This window comes from Pteronotus mesoamericanus, unplaced genomic scaffold (genome assembly GCF_021234165.1).
Source record: "Pteronotus mesoamericanus isolate MK-2021 breed Mesoamerican mustached bat unplaced genomic scaffold, CSHL_Meso_final contig_182, whole genome shotgun sequence".
NCBI classification, from domain to species: domain Eukaryota; kingdom Metazoa; phylum Chordata; class Mammalia; order Chiroptera; family Mormoopidae; genus Pteronotus; species Pteronotus mesoamericanus.
In genome coordinates, this window is record NW_026555078.1 from 3,794,277 (window position 1) to 3,811,793 (window position 17,517).

Sequence of the window (17,517 nt, forward strand, 5' to 3'; positions counted from 1 at the left end):
GCAGGCCCAGGTCTGCCAGAATCCTGGCAGAGAACACAGCTCAGCTTGCGGTCTGGCCCCCAAGCCAGGCGACCCTGGACAACTGCCACATGCCAAAGGCCACGGTGTAAATCGCTCACACCAGTGGACCATCCCCAAGTCTTTGCAATTTGTCAGGGAAAACATTGCACAATTCCAGTTGGAAAAATGTCCCTTCTCGGCTACCATTTCCCCTATTACCCAAGATAGTCAAGAGAGTCTGTCTGGCCGGGGCTGGCACGCAGATGGTTGACCCCAGTGAACCACTTTACCACCCTACTCTGATTATCTTCCTCAATGTGAAATTGATTCATGATGAAAATAATTGTATCTCCCTGAACACGGGCCGGTTGCTCGAGGCAGCTGGGAGGGGCTGGTGGGAACATAGCCGGTTTCAGTCTCCGTGTTTGGAGAGAACCCTTGAAGCAGACCGTGTTCTCCACCTGCAGAAAGAGGGCCGTCTTCAGTAGCCATGGGGGTTGGGGACTTCGGGTCACTTCTTACAGGTTTGTTGGTTTGTTGGTTTGTTTAACAACACCTGTCAAACGGGCGGCATGCCCTCTCCCGGGATGGTGTGCAGATTTTCTGTGAGGAGCCAGGGGCCAAGCCTTAACTGCAGTAGATGGCTCTTTAATGTCGTTTTCATCCTCTTGTTTCAGGGCCTTTAGGGTTACTCTCAAAGTCACCATCTAGGGTGTCCCAGGAGATGCCCTGGGACCCAGGAGGACAGGGAGCGGGGCTCCTAGGGAACAGAAGCCCTTTCCTCCCTCCCCCTGTCCAGTGCCAGGAAGTCATGACAGGTCCGCTCACCTCGGGACCCCTTTCTGTACCCACTGTTTTCCACAATCACAGGGCAGCTCTGTGGCTCCCACCTTGGGTCCCTCTCAGAGGGTGAATGCCCAGGACTGGTTAATGGTGATGCTGGCGGCTCCTGCAGGCAGGCAGGGGCCCTGGAATCCCACAGGGGCAAGACTGAGTCCCAGGGGTCCACTGAAGCCAGGAATCTCCGGAATCCTGGGGCTGCCAGAGTATGTTTAGCCAGCTCCCAAGTGACCACCCCTCAGCCTGATAAAAAGAGAAGGGGGTATCAAGGCTGTTTTCTGTTTCTGCCTAAACAAATCATTACAAATATAGGAGCTTAAAATAATGCCCATTTCTTGCCTTATAGGTCAGCAGTGCAAGAGGGCTTGATTGACTGAGTCCTCTGTTTAGGGTCAAACGTCAAGGTGTCAACCAGACTGAGCTCTCATTTGGAGGCTGTGGTAAGAATCTTCAAATCCTCCTCTTGCTTCAAGCTCTGATACCCTCTTCTGTGATTGCAGGGGGCCAGGGGAAAGGTGTGTGGTGGGGGGGGGGGGTCTGACCAGACGGCTTGGGAGCAGGGGATCCCTGGTCCAGCACAGGAGGCTGCACTCCCCAGAGATGCTCAAGGTCAGAGGAAACACCAAGGTGGTAATTGCAATTGCACCTGAAACTGTGTGAGAGGCTTCCGGACCCCAGGGAAGGGTAAACAGCTAACACGAGCCAAGCCGGCTTGGCTTGCACAGAGGCTGCACGGGCTGGAGTTCACAACACCTGTGTGTGGTGACTGTGAGCGTGGCAGTGCTCCTCTCGGGGCAGAGACACTGTGTGTGGTGCACACCAGCCAAGACTGGCTGGGAATTTGGATACTTCCACCTCATGTGGGAGTTTGGGGCAAAAGATTTCAAACAGGGTGTGTGGACACTTGGCCCTTTTTGTGTGCCCCTTGCCCTGCCCGATTGGGGGAAGCCGGGGCATTTGCGGCCCTGGAGTGCTCCAGGATCCTCTTGGGGCTCTCGCCTTGCTCTGCTCGCAGGGTCCGGAGCAAGTCTCCCCAACAGCAGCCTGCAGCGCGGCGCACAGCTTGGACCGGTCCCATTCGCTGGCTCTGTGAACAGCGCACAGACGCGGGCCGGGCCCCACAGACAACCCGTCCCTGCCCCCGCACAGCCCGCGGCAGTGATCTGGCAGTGTGCTCCAGCCCTTGGAGAGGGAGGGAGCTGCAAGGGGGCCAGGTGCCACAGAGACAGCGCGGGAGCCTGGAGCTGGGGACCCGGAGACCCATTTGTGAAACAGCCTTGGACTCCGAAAAGGCAGGTGAGAATGGAGGCCTGGATTTGGATTTGGATTTCAGTCTTTTTGGGAACAAGGGGATCTGTGTGTTTTGAAGAAGAGAATGGTTTTGTCACAGGTGAGCACAGGTAACCAAGTTCTTGGTGATAGCGGACAAAAAATTGAACCGAACACACAGAGTTTATAGCAGAAAGCCAGAGAAAGCAGATTTATTAAGCCACACCGAACATGGGAGCAGGCCAACTCTGGGCAGAGCAGAGCAGAGCCTAACAGCCTAACAGCCTTGACCTCCAGGGCTAGAGGGCTTTTATTCCTTTAAGGTGGGTCTCTTCTGGCTAGTTTTTGGAGGGCTTTTATTGCGCATGTACAAGTAGTTATGTTATTTTAAAGTTACTGCACAGGTAGTCTCCCATGATTTCCTTGATTGGCTACCGGGAAGGGGGCCCCACAATGCTAATTTATTATAATGCTATTATAATGAAGCAGGGGTCAGGTAGTATCTTCTGCGCAGGTGCATTCCTGATTCTCTAGGATTCAATGCTTTTCCAGATGCAGGAACTACCAGTCTTAAAACAGGGTCTCGGCCCTTTATCCCTGTTCTTTATCCTAGCCTTGGGGCACCTCTGGAGTTTCCTCCTTCCTGACTATCTCCCGCCTTAGTTTGGAGTAGGGGATCCCCCACTTCCCCCAATAGGGCACCATGTAAATAAAAACATTTTTCTTTCCCCACCGATTTTTGTGTTATGTTTGTGTGTGGCAGCGGGCAGCCAAATGCCACTTTCTCTGATAACAGGACGAACAGAGAACCCTCTCTGCTTTTAAAGGGCTTGTGTGATTACATTAGACCTGTTGGCGGACAGGGGCCTGGCCCTGAGTGGGTCTGCCCAGGGCCAGCTGCAGCGTGTGGGGTTTTGACTTCATGTAGGAACGATTTCACAACACGAGTCCAGGTGACTAAGACGATACCGGTATTAAAGCTGGGGACAGTGAGACAAGGGCTTAGCATGGAAGAAGCAACAGGTGCTGAGGCTGGGCTGCCGTAGCTCACTGGAAAGTCAGAGAAAGGTGGGGCTTTGGGGACAGGTTCAGGGGATCAGCCTGGGACGAGCTGCCAGCTGCCCATTGCCTTAGGCATTTAGGAGACGTATGCCTGTGAAGAAAGAAGTGGGGCGGGGTGTGGGGGGGAGAAAGGAAAGGGAACGGCTCTGGCTGCTCCCCCGAGGGAGAGCTCACCTGCCCAGGGTCCTTTGCCTTGCGGCTTTTGTCTCTTTCTTGCAGGTGAGAATCTCAGGGGAGGTCCCAGGGGAGGGTTTCAGTAGAATATTCATCAGCTCTCCAGGTGTGTGCTTGCAGGGTCGTGGTCTCCTCTGCGTGGTCAGCGCCAGGCAGGGGGTCATTGCAGTCATTGCAGTCGGTTCTGGCGCCGCCCACCTGGTTTTGCTGCTTTTCTGGGTCGGGAGCTGAAATGCAGCTGAGGCCTAGAGGTTACCTCCAGGGGGTGAGGAGGTCAGCCTGCGGGGGATGTCCTTGTTTGCCCAGTTTTGCCCCCTGCCAGGCCTTCTTCTGGTGACCGTCTGCACCTGGCTGTGAAGTGCTTGGCCATTGTGTTCCGCTCTCTGTCTCAGTTCTCCTATTCCACTTGCCAAGGGGTTTTCTCAGCTTCTTCCTATCCTGCCTCAGACCCACCTGTGAAATCTCCCTTTCCTCATATAACTTAGCATAATGACAGGAGGGAAGTGCCATTCTATTCACAGGACCCACCCACACCCAAAGGGTGGGAAGTCACAAGGGAAAGAGCCACTAACAGCCATGCTTAGGACTCTGCCTAGCACAGAGGCCAAACCTGGGGCCCAGGGACGGGGAACCAGGTCACAGCCAGAGAACGCAGAGCAGGGCAGGGAAGGAAGTCAGGACGCAGCGTCCAGAACGACAGGTGCTCTTGGGAGAGGGGGGCTTGCAGAGCTGCCTGCTGGGCCTCGGCAGGGAGGGAGGCCCACCTGTCCATCCTCCTGGGTCCAGGTCAGACCCAAGGACCCTTCTTGTGGGGAACTTGGACTTCTAGTTGAGGCGGGGCGGCGGGGGGTGGGTCTTAACTTCAGCTCCAAGGAGGGCCTTCGGGAGCTCTCAAGAACACTTTGAAGTTGGAGGCATTATTTTGAGAATGTGTGCCTTTTGGGGGTGTGAAGGCGGGGAGGTTCAGATTCTTTTATCAGATTCTGCAAGGCATCAAAGAAAGGGGAGAAAGAAAAAGAATCAAGTAGTGAATTCATCAGTACCCCAAGGGGTTTATTCTTATGGCTGGGTAGCAACCAGGTTTCACTGACCCAGCGAGGAGCCACTTGAGGACGCAGACGAGTTGTTTAACTTTTTTACATTGTCCACTAGACTCACAGTTTTACTTCTTGTTGGAAACTGAGACCCCGTTAGGCTGCTGACAGCGCCTAGGACAGTGTGTATGGGGCATAAGGTCAGCAGTTGGGGGCCTGTCATGTTGAAAAGCCTCCAGTATCTCTCCAACACCCTCAGGATAAAGCCCAGGCTCCCCTTCCCCAACACACCTGCTCTGGTCTGAATGTTTGTGTTCAGCCCAAAATTCATGTTTACACCCGAACCCCCAAGGTGATGGTGGTGGGGGTTGCAAAAAGCAGGGATGCCACCTAGACTGAAATCACAACCCAAACTGCGCGACAGCCTCGCCACATCCAAGGGCTACCGTGAATAAAGGCAGCGCGGCTGTGCGAGCTGTGGGGGCTGCGCACCCCGCCCTGGGCCGAGACCCCTGCGCCCTGGGTGTGGCCAGGAGACTTCTGCCCCCATCTGCAAACCGGGAAAGGTCACCAGGGAGCTGACAAACGCAGTGGGCATTAGTGCACAAAGGTGCAGAAGTCCAATGCTTTGTCATGCATGGGTTTCTGGGCCAAGTCTTTACAACAGAACATGCTGGGAAGCCTGTGTTCTCTTCTGCTCTCTTTCTTGCCCCTCGCCCCCAGTTAGGGCGGGAGCAGGGGTGCTTGTGGGACCCGGGGCGCACACCCCGAGCCCCTTCTCACCACACGGATCGCGGACTGTTGGCCTCTCTCTTGCCTGGAGAGAGGCGCGGGCTGGGGAAGTTCCTCAGCCCCCTGGATAGAGCTTCCCCTGCACAGCCATATGGAGTGACCCGGTTGCGCACCACTGATCCGAAGAGACACAGAAGCCACTGCTAGGCAACGGCGACTCTGGAACTTACAAGGGCACCCCACCGAGAGAGGGAGAGACCGAGGATGGAGACCCCTTCGTGTAGTTGCCTCGAGCTCCAAAACGGCTTCTGGGCATGGGTGCGGATTTTAGTCTTTTTGAAAATAAGGGAATTTCTGTGCTTTGCAGAGAGGTTGGCTTGGAGCAAGGATGTTCCCAGCCCACTCAAATTGGGTATCCTGTTAGTAAAAACCTTCTACCTTCCCCACAAATCTTTATATTATGTTTGGACACAAGGGCGGGCAGCAGGACCCCGGGCTACCGGGTTACAAGCGCGCAAATGAGACTCAGGCTCCCTGGTGAGTGGCTGCAAACAGAATGCCCTCCGACCCCGCTTTCCTGACTCTGCACAGGAACTGAGTCAACACCTGCCCTGGCTGGGATCTTTGAGGTCCTTTAGATCAACTCCCCCTTTAGAGAAAAGCAAACGCGGCCCAGAGAAGCGCTGACCTGTCCAGGGTCGTATTCAGAGTCAGAAGCTGGCCAGGAGCAGCTTCCAGTCTTCTTGTTTACATTCCTTCCTGCTCACTGTACCCCAACACCATGGGGCTCTGTGACCACATGGTTGGGAGAGAGAAGTGAGCCTCCCCCGCCGCCACCCCCCCTCCCCGGCCCCGACTGCAAATGAGAGGAAGGGAATCCTGGAGGGGTTGCAACACCTCATTTTTATTCCTTAGTTTCCTCTGGGGGTGCAGCATGGGGCACATTGTCACCCTGTGTCTGGCCCCCACTGTGTCAGGCTGGTGGGCAGGGCCCCACCTGGTCCTTCTCTCAGCCTTGGGGGTTACAGGAAGCTATACCAGGAAGTAGGTCAGGGCAGACCCAGCGGAGCCCAGGATGATTTTGGACGATATAGACAGTCCAGCTGCTCCTGGAGAAGAAACTGAGGGTGAGTGGAGAGGGACCAGCACGCAGGGACAGCTCTGTGGGACAGGACCATGGGGTCGGAGAGTACAGCACCTCTGAGGAGGGCCCAACACCCAGATACCCCACCCAGTACCCCCTTGGTGCCCCCAAAGCCCCAGATCTCTGCTTTGAGACAGCTGCTGCAGGCAGCCACCCAGCAACATGAATTCCAGGGGCTAATCCCAGGGCTGGAACCTGCCTTGCTCTCCAGGGAAGGAGACTGAGCCCCAGGGGGGTGAAGATGCTCCAGGGAACCCAGCGACCCATGTTGGGCAGAGTCTGCCTGAATCTACATGTACCCCAGGCTAGGGCTCCTTCCCACCCTCCCACATCCCCTTGAGAGAAACCCAGGGAGACAGCAAGGAGGGTGAGACACAGGCACAGAGAGACGAAAGATCGCTGCGGCGAGGAGCTGGGCTGGCCCCTCCGAGGCTCCTGCCCTCCTCATCCCCCCCGCCCCAAGGACACTTACCCACGGACTGCAGAGTGGCCACCAGGCTACCGGCAGCAACCCCGCCGCCATTGGCAATGGCAGCCGATGACATCATCTGGGCCGCTAAGGAGGAGGCTGCAATTCCTGCCCCGGTGAAGCCTATGGTGCCCAGTGCCACAGGCACAGCGCCCACAGCCACGGCTGCTCAGGGAAAGGAGCTAGGTCAAGGCGACGCTCAAGGGAACAGACACCCTTCCTGCCCCGCCCCCCCCGCCCACCATTGCTCATGCTTGGGTGACCTCAAGAGGGTGGACAAGGGGGTGAACTCTGAACTTGGGAGAGACTATCGGCCTGGCCAGCTGTCACAGGAAGAAGGGGGGAAAGCAGAGAAGGCTGCAGGATCACTGGGGACAGGGCCCTGGGCCCGGCTCTGGCGTGGAGCAGGACCATCCTTGGCAAAGTCATTTGCTCTCTGGGTCCCGGTTTCTGCCCTAGTAAGATGTAGGCACTTTGTCTTTGCTAAGGAAATCTTTAATGCAGTTGATCATACTCTCCCAGGGGCCTAGTATAAGCATGGGACATAGTCTGAGCTCTGCGTGCATTGCAGTGAATCCCAGCTCAGGGGCTCCATGGCGTCACCACAGGGCTATAGGAAGTCACTAGACACAAGGTCACCAAGCTGATCGCCTCTCTTTAATGCCCTGCCCACGTTCTGACTCTGTGCTAGCCTCACGATAATCCTGAGTGCCCGTATTGGCCCGTATGCCGGCGGAGAAAATGGGAGCTCAGAGGAGGTCAAAGACATGTCCAAGGTCACACAGCAGATGCACAGCAAAGAGGAAATTGAGCTCCTGCCAAGGCTGCCTCCACACCAGAGTTTCCATGAGACTCCTTGGTTCAAGATCTCTTTCTTGTTTCCAGTCCCTTGCTCCCTGCTCACCCCCACCCTTCCTTCTCCTTTCCTACCACCTACGTGAGGCCTGGCGCAGACGTGGGCAAGCACAAGGCTGACATCAGTCCCTTCCCTAAAGAGACTTACCTCCTCCAATCACCACTGCAACAGTCTTGGCTGGAAACCGAAAGAACACTGTGTGAGTAGAGCCACACTGGCCTCCCTTCCACTCCCTGAGCTCATGACCCTCTACGGGGAGGAGACTGTCCCCATGCTCCCCCCACCCACCTTCACCCGGAGACCTTGGATTTCCAAGAAAGGGGGCTTCCCAGCCCTGAGCTTGGTGAGGGTTGCTGGGGAGTCTGATTGCTGAGGTGGAAGACCTGTCCCCCGTGAATGCGCAGCCTTGGCCTAACGTTATCTGGAGACAGGGTTTCAGGTCCTGGTGTCCAAACACTCAGTCATTAGTTACAGTTTTGGTTTGGTTTGGTTTGATCTCTCTGCTGTTTGATTGGGCATTAAAACCACATTCCTTCCCCACGAAGGAGGTTAAAACCACAAAGAGGACGAAAGCAAACAAAACCCTAGCAAGCCACTGCCACATTCCTTCCCCATGAAGGAGGACTTGTTGGCCGAGGAATGCAGGGCACGGTCGCTGAAAGGGTCTGGGAGAGGCAAAGAGGCTGCGGGTCATGCTCTCTGAGCCAGGATGTCAGTTCATCTAAAGTTTGCTTAGTGGGGAATTATAAAAGCTCTTCAGGCAGCGATCCATCCGCACGCGGGGAGAACATGCTTCGTTTGCGCTGCGTGGCGGCAGCCAGGCAGGTCTGTGGCGCGCTCGAGTGCTACCTGAGAGCGAGGCTCAAATGAGTCAAATGAATGCTCCTGATTCTTCAGGGCCTCACTTGTTGCCCCGTCCTCCTGGAAGCCACCCAGCTCCTCCCAATCAGAATCCGTCCTTGCTCCCCTGTGGCTGGAGCCACTCACAGCACTGAGTCATGCTGAGGTGTACGTGGGCCTGGCTCTCCCACGCTGTGTGTCCCTGGGGAGCAGGGAGGGGTTGGGGTCTGCCGCAGCCACAGTCGCCAGGGCTGCAGTCTCCGGGGCTTGGGGGGCCAAGAGTTCTAGAGACAGCAAGACGTGCAGCCGTGAGCTCAGCCAGCTGCCCAGGGAGACGGCCTTGAGGTGACAGTGGAGGACGTAAAGAGAGGGGTGTGTACACCAAAACTGAATGGGCAGGGGGCCACCTGTGTGGGCTGTGGACCACAGACTCGAGCCATTTAGAATGTCCTTGCTCCTGGGCGTTATTGCTTGGCAAGCAAGAAATACCAGGCTGGCCCGCAGCTTGGCATATGGAGGTTCCCGCACTAGAAGGCCAAGGAGAAATGCGTGATGTCTGACAACCTGCCTGCTGGGTGGCTCCTGCGGTCACCCTTGGGGAGGATGGCCAGGCCCTTCTGGGCTGTCCCGGCCCTGCCCTGCCCCCTGCATCTCCTTCCCACTCCAGGGCCGGGCCGCCAGAGCCTCCCTCCGCGCCCAGGCTTCCCGCACAACGGCGCCTGCAAGTGTGAATAAGGGACAACATTCTCTTCGTCTGGGGCTGTTATGAGATGAAAACCAATGGATAAACATCAACTGCTAAGGCTAGTGACCAGGACCTCATAGCATTCTGAGAAAATCTAGCTGTTCTTACTGTTTTCTTACCATCTGCTGAGAGGGGTTCTGTATTTCCCACCAACAGGAAGGACTGTTGGCTGTGACCTAGGCCCTAACTCCCTGGTCACACTTCCACACATTCAGTGGGGGCCCAAGGAGGGCCTCTGTTACCCAAGGCCGGTTACCTCCAAGTGGGCAGTCAGTCAGGGCCACATCTGGGGATCCCAGTGTCTCTAGCAAGGATCCCACAGATGATGCGGCCGAGCTTAGGGCATCAATGGATGGCAGGGTGAGCCCTGAGGAGGAACACAGGCCGGGAGTCACGCAGTGGTCAGAGGAAGGGGGTGTTCCCTTCCCCCAATCCATGCTACGCTAGTTGTGCTGGAGGGGCTAGAGGACCCCTGGGTGTCCACCCCGGGGAAAGAAAGAGGTAAATGGTGGATATGCACGCGATCACTTTGCAGCGGTGGAAGGAAGGATTGGAGGCTCACCCGGTGACACAGACAGATGTCAAAAACATAGTTTTGCATGCAAAGAAAAGCAATAGAATGAGATAGGCAACCCACTATTCTGTAAGTAAATAAAAACATCCAAACAGAAAATAACCATTTTGCAAGAATATATATGAAAAACAGGTACACACTAAACATATTAGGCTGATTTTGGGGGGTGGGGGCAAAAGAGAAGATAAACAGCAAAATAAAGAAATAAAACCCAGGAGGGTGCCCCCATGAACTAACAAAGAAAATAGGAGCAAACTGAAGAATTTTGTTAAAATCCACGTGCTGGACCTGAGACCCAACATTATAAACTGCTGCAAAATGGCTGGCTGGGCGCACAGGTGAAAACGAAAGGCAGTGAACTCTGGTGGTGAATCAGGGGAAAGGAGGGCCAGGGAACAGGAGCCAGCAAGGTCCCTGCCGTCTGGGCTGGGAGGACGGGGTCCAGGCCACCTGAGCATCCTCTCCTGCCACCACGCCCCACCCTGTCCCTGCCAGGTCCTGCCTCTCTGCGGCCCTCCTCTGAGAGAGAACCAGGACAGACACCCAGGGCAGGATAGACGCCCAGGGCAGGACAGGGCAGGGGAGAGAGGTTGCAGGTGAGGAAGCCACCCTCTCTTTCCCCACAGGTCCCTGAGCAGGACTCTCCCTGTGCCCTCTCTCTCCGGCCGCCTCCTCAACCCCCCACCGGTGCCCCCAGGAGCACTCACCCGCTGGGATCAGTCCGGACAGGACACCGCTCGAGGCTGCCGCCGCGCCAGCTTTGGCCAGGCTCACTGAGGACATTACCTTGGTGAGGGTAGAGGCTAGGACCGCTTCCATGGCGCACAGAACAACAGACACCCAGTGGAACTAAACCTGCAGGGAGGGTGGAGCTCTGATGGAGGATGGGGATGCTGTCCCTGGGTTCCCCCTGTTCCTCCCCCCGCCCCTCCCCCATCTCACAAGGCGTCCCAGTTGGGGAGAGAGAAGCTTCCTGGAGCTTGCAGGGCAGCTGGCCTGGAAAGGGTCCAGGTGTGGGTGTTGGAGTTATGAAAGGACCTGAATGTGGGAGGTGGGGTGGAGGTGGGTTTATTTCCCCAGGGAGGCTGTTCCTTCCTCCTGAAAAAATGCCAGCATCAGCTCCTTAGGCGTTTTTGGAAGTCCCTCAGATCTCTGCACAGCAACTTAAAAAGTACCAGAATGAGAAACACTTCCCTTTCCCAGATTCCTTGGGGCTCCTGCTCTGATGCAACCTCCTCACTAACACAATGATGAAGAAGAGATCATCATCTCCCTTGTAGAAATGAGAAAACACTGTCTGGCACAGAGAGGGTGAGCCGTTCACCCAAGGTCACAAGACTTTGTCAATAAGCCACCTGCCCCAGGTCCAGCTGCTTCCAAAGCCCTGGCCTGAAACGGCTGTGCTCTGGTCGCCCTAACCCTAATTGGTCTCTTCCCCGAGCCTACCTCACCCCCACCAGGAATGGACCAGGCTCTTTGTCCCGAGTCCCAGAGCCCAGGGGCTGGTAGGGGCTCCAGTCCCTTCCCTCCGGAGACCACTTTCTCTGACAGCAGATGCCCTGACAGGAAACAGAACATTCTGTGAGCAGGTCCACATGGGTCTGCCCTCTACTCCCAGAGCGCACTGCCGCCCCCGGCTGGGGCCCCGGGAGAGGAGAAGCCCCTGCCGCCCGCCTGCCCCTTGGGTGTTACCTGGAGAGGAGGGTTTTCTGAACCGTGAAACTGAGCCTGGGGACTGTTTTATGGGCAACACTTGGGAGGTGTGGCTTTGGGTGCTTTGGAGCAGTCCCACCCCTCAGAGTTGCAAGCAGCAATCACAGTAGGTTTCATTTTACAGGAAACTGAAACTACAGCCATATTGTCCTCCTTTTCCAGTCAACGGAAAATTCTAATTATAGAGACAGAACCTGGCCACTGTATCTACCACTGTCAGTTAATGGAAGACACTTTGTCATTTAAATTGGGGATGGAGTGTCCTCTCTCTGCATGATAAGGATCATAAGAAATCTGATCAAAGTTATATTATAAAAGGATAAATATTAATTTCTAATAGAGACAAAAAGGAGGTTTTCAGAATAGCCTTAGTCCAGGGGTGTCCAACATTTTGGCATCTCTGGGCCACATTGGAAGAAGAGTTGTCTTGGGCCACACATTAAATACACAAACACTAATGAAAACTGATGAGCAAAACAAAGGTTTCGAGTAAATTTATGATTTTGTGTTGGGCCGTATTCATAGCCATCCTGGGCCACATGCGGCCCGTGGGCTGTGGGTTGGACACCTCGGCTTGTAATGGACACATTGCTCAGTTATTCCAAAAATCTATACTGAAGGCCCACCATCCTAGACATGGATCTAGGCACTGAGGTTGAGCAAGGACGAAACTAGTCCAAAATATGTGTCCTCGTGGAGTTTACACACGGTAAGGGGACATAAGATAAATAACTGAATATACAGTGTATGGTTTGGAGACGTATTAAATCAAAAGGAGGCAGAGGAGGAAAGTCGTTCCAGGTAGAAGGAACAAGATGGCAAGGAGTGCGGGTGTGAGAGGAGGCGGGGACAGGAAGTAGGGTCAGAGGTTAAAAGGGAGCCAGGCTATGTGAGGCCTCACCAGCCACTGCAAGGACTCGATCCTGCTCTCTGAGTGAGATGGGAAACTAGCGCAGGGCCTGACACAGAGAGATGACGGCATCGGGTTCGCTGTGGCTACTACGTTGAGAATAGACTGAAAAGAAATGTCTGTGATTTAAATTCAAGTATTGAGTGTGAGTAGGTGATACAAACCTGTCACTTTCATTAGTTTAGCTGCACTCAGATGGTGCTCTGTAGCCCTGCTCAGGAATCCACACACCTCCCACCTGCTACTTTCAACACCAGAGAATTTGCTAATTCACGTAGTGAGTGAGTGAGTGAGTGTGTGTGTGTGGCGTCATCAGTCTTAACGTCCTAACAACATGATTCTGTGGGGGTGTTCACAAGGGAAGCCGAGGCTTTAAACACTTCTGGATGGAAGGGCAAATGACCAGCATGTGGGTGTGGTTTTTTCACCCACAAATTCTACGGAGTGTCAAGAGTAAATTCAGCTTCTAAATCTTCTACCACCATCTCCTCCCAGCTCACCCTCAGAGGATCACTTCTTATTTTATCAAGAAGTTACATGCAGTGAGAGAAGAATTCTGTTTGCAATGTCAGCTCCACCAACCCCCAGCATCTGTATCCATCGACCCTGCCTTCCGTCCATTGCTCTTTGTACACTAGCCCAGCTCCTTCAGTGTGATGCCCTGTTCCTACTCAAAGACTTAGCCCTTGCAACTATCCAGGATCGGTCCTGCATTCCTGAGAACCAGAGCTGAGCTTGGGCGTGGTCCTGGAGAGTCTGGTGCTGGTGTTCAAAGCAGCTCCACCCGGAAGGAAGCACAGCCCAGGGCAGGCAGCAGCAAATGAGGTAGAATCTGTTTTTCCAAGGAACCGAAACCACAAACATTTTTCTCCTCTTTGTCCATCAAGGGAAAAACTCTAGTTATGACAGAGATTATAGAGGTCAACTCTTTAATCACTTTCTGACCCCCAAGCTCTACCAACTGCCATGTCACTTCTCTGCTGCCATCCCAGCAAACTGTTCAAAGAGACGTGCTCTCCTCTCTCTTACCTTGCAGGTGCTCTTAAAATATGCCCTGTTTATAATAGCAAATATTTTCAGGCATCCTGTCGTGAGCAGATGTTCATGATACAGTCTTTCCTATATGTCAGCCGGGCAACGGCTCGGCTCGCTGCCTGCTGAGCAGCCCAGCACCAAGGAATAGACAAGAGTCACACAAGGTAACTATGCCAGTCACCCAGCTTTTGTTGAATGTAGGTTCACTCAAAGTAGAACATCAGCACATAAATATCCTACTCACACTCTAACAGTCTAGGAGAAATATAACACACACACAGCAATCAATGGGGGATTACAAACCTGAGTCCCTGAGTCTCAGTCTGCAGGCCCTGGAGACAGCACGGTGGGCAAGGGAGCCGTCAGCGTCTTGCAAGGAAGGCCCTCCGGAGCCAGGTGGGCAGCAGGGCAGGCAACGTCCTCAGTCCAGCAGGGCAGAGCCTCCAGCGGCTGACGCCAACATAGATGAGCGTGGTGTAGAGCGGCACTCTGGTGTCTCCGAGGTGGTCCAGAGCCTGCCTCAGTTATACCTTGAAAGTGGTGCACTCCACCCTTCTGGGTCCCTTGGCACGTCTGATGGCACATACAGACTTTCCCCTGGAGCCTATCTATGGGTGGTCCCGCTCTGCAGACATGGCTGTTCTGACCACATGTGCAGATATCTTAGGTGTGTCTCCTTGCCAGATGTGTCTGCTCTGTCAAGAGTTTCCCTCTTGAACCAAAGTGTCATGACTAACTGGCAGCCATCTTGGTTGACATGAGTGACTCCCCTTTGTTTTATATATTTTATCCTGTCTTGACTGGACCAATGCCGATTTATTGATCCTGCTCTCCATACATCCAAAAAGCTATAGATAGTAATACAACAAACACTTATTTGCCTGCCACTCAGCTCAAGAACTCAAAGGATACAGATACAATGAACATGACCTGAGAATCCCTTCCAATCTCCTCTCCCTGCCTCCCGCCCAACAGGTAACCCCTCTCCAGAATATATGCTTAATCATTCCCATGTATGGCCTTATACTTTTACCATGGATAAATGCTAAATGCAGAACTTCCCTGGCAACCATGAAATGTCCATCAGTGTTTCAGCTCAGGTTCAAAGGCAGGGAGCAGTATAATCATGTGCCAAGAACATTTACTTCCTAACCTTTGTTGAGAGGTTATGCTAAGAAACTGTACTAGTTTAAAAAAAAAAAGTAAAGAAATTATGCCCTGGCTGGTGTGGTTCAATGGATTGAGCACTGGCTTGTAAAACAAAAGGTCACCTGTTCGACTCCCGGTCAGCACACATACTTGGGTTGCAGGTTGGGGATGTGCGAGAGGCAACAAGCCCATCGATGTTTCTCTTGCACATCACTGTTTCTCTCCCTCTTTTTCTCCCTCCCTTCCCCTCTCTCTAAAAATAAATAAATAAAATCTCTAAAATGATTTTTAGAAAATAGAGGATTTAATTAGAGAATGTAGAGGAAGGGAAGAGAAAGGGAGACAGAACGAGACAGAAAACAGAGAGCGAAAGAGAATTGGTGGACTGTTCTTTCCCAAACCCCCCGAGGGAGAGGAGGGAAAGTGGTCTGCCCAGCTGGACCTCAGCAGGACCCCCTTGGGAGGCTTGACATGAATCCCTTGGAGTTTGAGGGAAGCAAGGCAGGTGTCTGAGCTGGGCCTGAAGTCTAAAGGCAGAAGACTGTGCCTTACAGAAGATCAAGGGAACCCAGGAGGGGTGGATTGTCAGAGAGCAGCAGCCAGGACAGAACTGGAGGTGTTCAGTCAGGGAAGGCTCCCCTTTGTCAAGGACCTTGCAGTGAGTGACCCCTGCTGCAAGGAGGACACAATAGCCTGCAAAGGAAGTGTGCAATACGAACCTTCCCCAACCGAGACGTCAGCAAACTCTCTGGTCCGAGCACTTGCTCTGGAGTTGCATACATTAAGTATTTTAATCCTCACAACCACCACATGAAGAGGTACTATTAGCCCCATTTTACAGATGCACTAATGAGTCACACAGAGGGTTCTCTGGACCCTTCCTCTTTCCCTGATACCCCCACCTTCCACCCCTGCATCCACCAGCTCCTTCTTCATGGGGTCTCCACACCTAGGCCAGCCCGATTGCCTTTCCCAGCTACCATGCCACCCTCGAAGTGTCGCTTCCTCAGGCCGCCCGGCTCCAGTAGTCCCTCCTCTGCCCACTCATTGCAGACCTGCAGCCCCAGACAGACTGCACCAGGCAACAACACCCCTCCCCGCTGGGGCGTCAAGAGAAGAACCAAGAAGCACCTAGAGTTCTCTGTACTTTTAACAGTAACAGAGGTCTCTGTACTATTAACCCGTGCGTCACAGCCCTCAGAGCTGGAATGGCCACTCAACAAATATTTGCTGAACGAATTCCATTTACGGCATGTCTCCCAGTGAACCCCAAGCCCTCCCTTACAAAGGCTGGATACGGGTACTAGGTGCTGGTAGTCACAGGGCGTAAGAGCTGCAGTCTTACAGCAATCCCCGAAGGGGCATGGCCAGCAGCTCTCTTTGGAAGTGGGGTCCTTGTCCCCCACTGTTCTCAGCTTTGACGTCTAAGCTGTGATTTCTCCAAAACACAGAACTTTTAAAAACATCTAGTTATGCCAGCATTAGTAAAATAGGGAAAAGGTTAAATAAAATGGGGTGTATTATGACCATGGAATATTAAGCAGTAATTAAAATAATGAAAAAGATTTAGACTAGAAAAAAGCCAGCTGCAGAACAGTATGTAGGAGGTACATCAATGAAATTCTATCAATAAAAAGGCATAAAACAGCACTATATAAAATGTTTTCTGTAGAGATCTACTGTATCTTTTGTCACCGACCTACAATTCTTTCTTTCTATCTATCTATCTATCAATCATCTATCCATAGAAATCACTTTAAAAGGGCATGGAAAGTACTCATCGAACTGTAGCAGTGTTTACATCTGGCAGTGAGGGACTGCTAATTGAGAAAGACAGTTATTAGATCCAAAGACTCTTTAACCTTATCTGTAGCAATTCAGATTTTTAAGAGCAGAATGTCTTTGAATATTTCTTAGATAATTTTTTTTAAATGAACTTGATCTTTCAGAGCAGTTTTAGGTTCACAAAATTCAGGTTCGTAACAGTTTTCCCCTCTACTCCCCACCCCACCCCCCATATGTAAAGCCTCCCTCATTATCAACCTCTCCCACTTCAGGGAATTTAAATGCATTTCGATGTTGGTTTTCATTATAAAATGTTACAATCCCATTTCGTAAAGTTAAAAAATAAAAGGACAAAAACCTACTGACGGCCTGCCTCCAGAGCCACCAATCTCTCCGAATCGCTGAGACGGCAGGAGCGGCTGAAGACAGAGAGATGCAGGCTGCCTGCCCAGGGCCGCGCCTGGTTCCCAAGGGCCCTTGGAGGCCTCGCCTCACCTCAGAGGACAGCCCTCCTGCTGTCTCTGGAGGCCAGTCACTGTCCTCGTCCACGCCTGGTGCTCCTTCGAGCAGGAGCCTACTTCTCAGGTATGGGGAGTCCCTGCCTCGACCTTGGGCTGGTCCAGGCCTTGGGCTCTCCCCGCAGCCTCCGAAGGTGAGCCCAGAACGACTGAAACCAATACTCACATCTCATCTTTGGGCCGAAGTAATCAGGGTTGAGTTGCTGAATCAAACCTTGACTGAAGCCTGCTTACTTTTGTCTTTCCCCTTCAGGAAGCCAATGAAGTCCCTTGAACTCAAGCCAGCTGTAGTCAAGTTTCTATTACTTATAACTACATGATCTTAACTAAAATGGCACCTCCTCCAGGAAGCCTTCCCAAATAGCTACAATTAGAATTAATCTCTACTTTCTCTGCCCTCTACACCATATAGCTTGACCCTCTTAATGTGTTGCACATATTGTGTTATCAATTTAGCTACTGATGAGGAACAATCAGCCACAAAATTTTGTGACTTAAAAATATTTTATTCATGATTCAGTGGGCCAGCAACTTAGGCAGGTGGTTCTTCCAGTCTCTGCTGGACTACCCCATCCATGCAGTGAGCTCTGGGCTGACTTTTAGGACCTCAGCGGGACTCCCGCCTGTGTACAGGGCCTCGCCTGCAACCCAGGGGTTGATTCCAGTAA

The 17,517-nt window shown here is 53.1% G+C and overlaps 1 protein-coding gene across 5 annotated transcripts; it reads right to left on the reverse strand.

The window, feature by feature from the left end:
- Nucleotides 1–5,997: 5,997 nt before the first annotated feature.
- Nucleotides 5,998–11,502, reverse strand: LOC129065703 (interferon alpha-inducible protein 27-like protein 2A). Of its 5 annotated transcripts, XM_054566966.1 has the most exons (7): nucleotides 11,432–11,447; nucleotides 11,186–11,298; nucleotides 10,447–10,594; nucleotides 9,422–9,532; nucleotides 7,728–7,757; nucleotides 6,728–6,889; nucleotides 5,998–6,220 (listed from the first exon to the last, which is right to left on the reverse strand). In XM_054566966.1, exons 3-7 carry the CDS (start codon nucleotides 10,556–10,558, stop codon nucleotides 6,144–6,146), a joined length of 492 nt encoding a protein of 163 aa, XP_054422941.1. In that variant the 5' UTR covers nucleotides 10,559–10,594; nucleotides 11,186–11,298; nucleotides 11,432–11,447; the 3' UTR covers nucleotides 5,998–6,143. The 5 variants fall into 5 exon arrangements, with proteins under 5 accessions (XP_054422941.1, XP_054422939.1, XP_054422940.1 ...); XM_054566964.1 differs by lacking the exon at nucleotides 11,186–11,298 and having other exon boundaries at nucleotides 10,447–10,613; nucleotides 11,432–11,502; XM_054566965.1 differs by lacking the exon at nucleotides 11,186–11,298 and having other exon boundaries at nucleotides 11,432–11,497.
- Nucleotides 11,503–17,517: the final 6,015 nt, after the last annotated feature.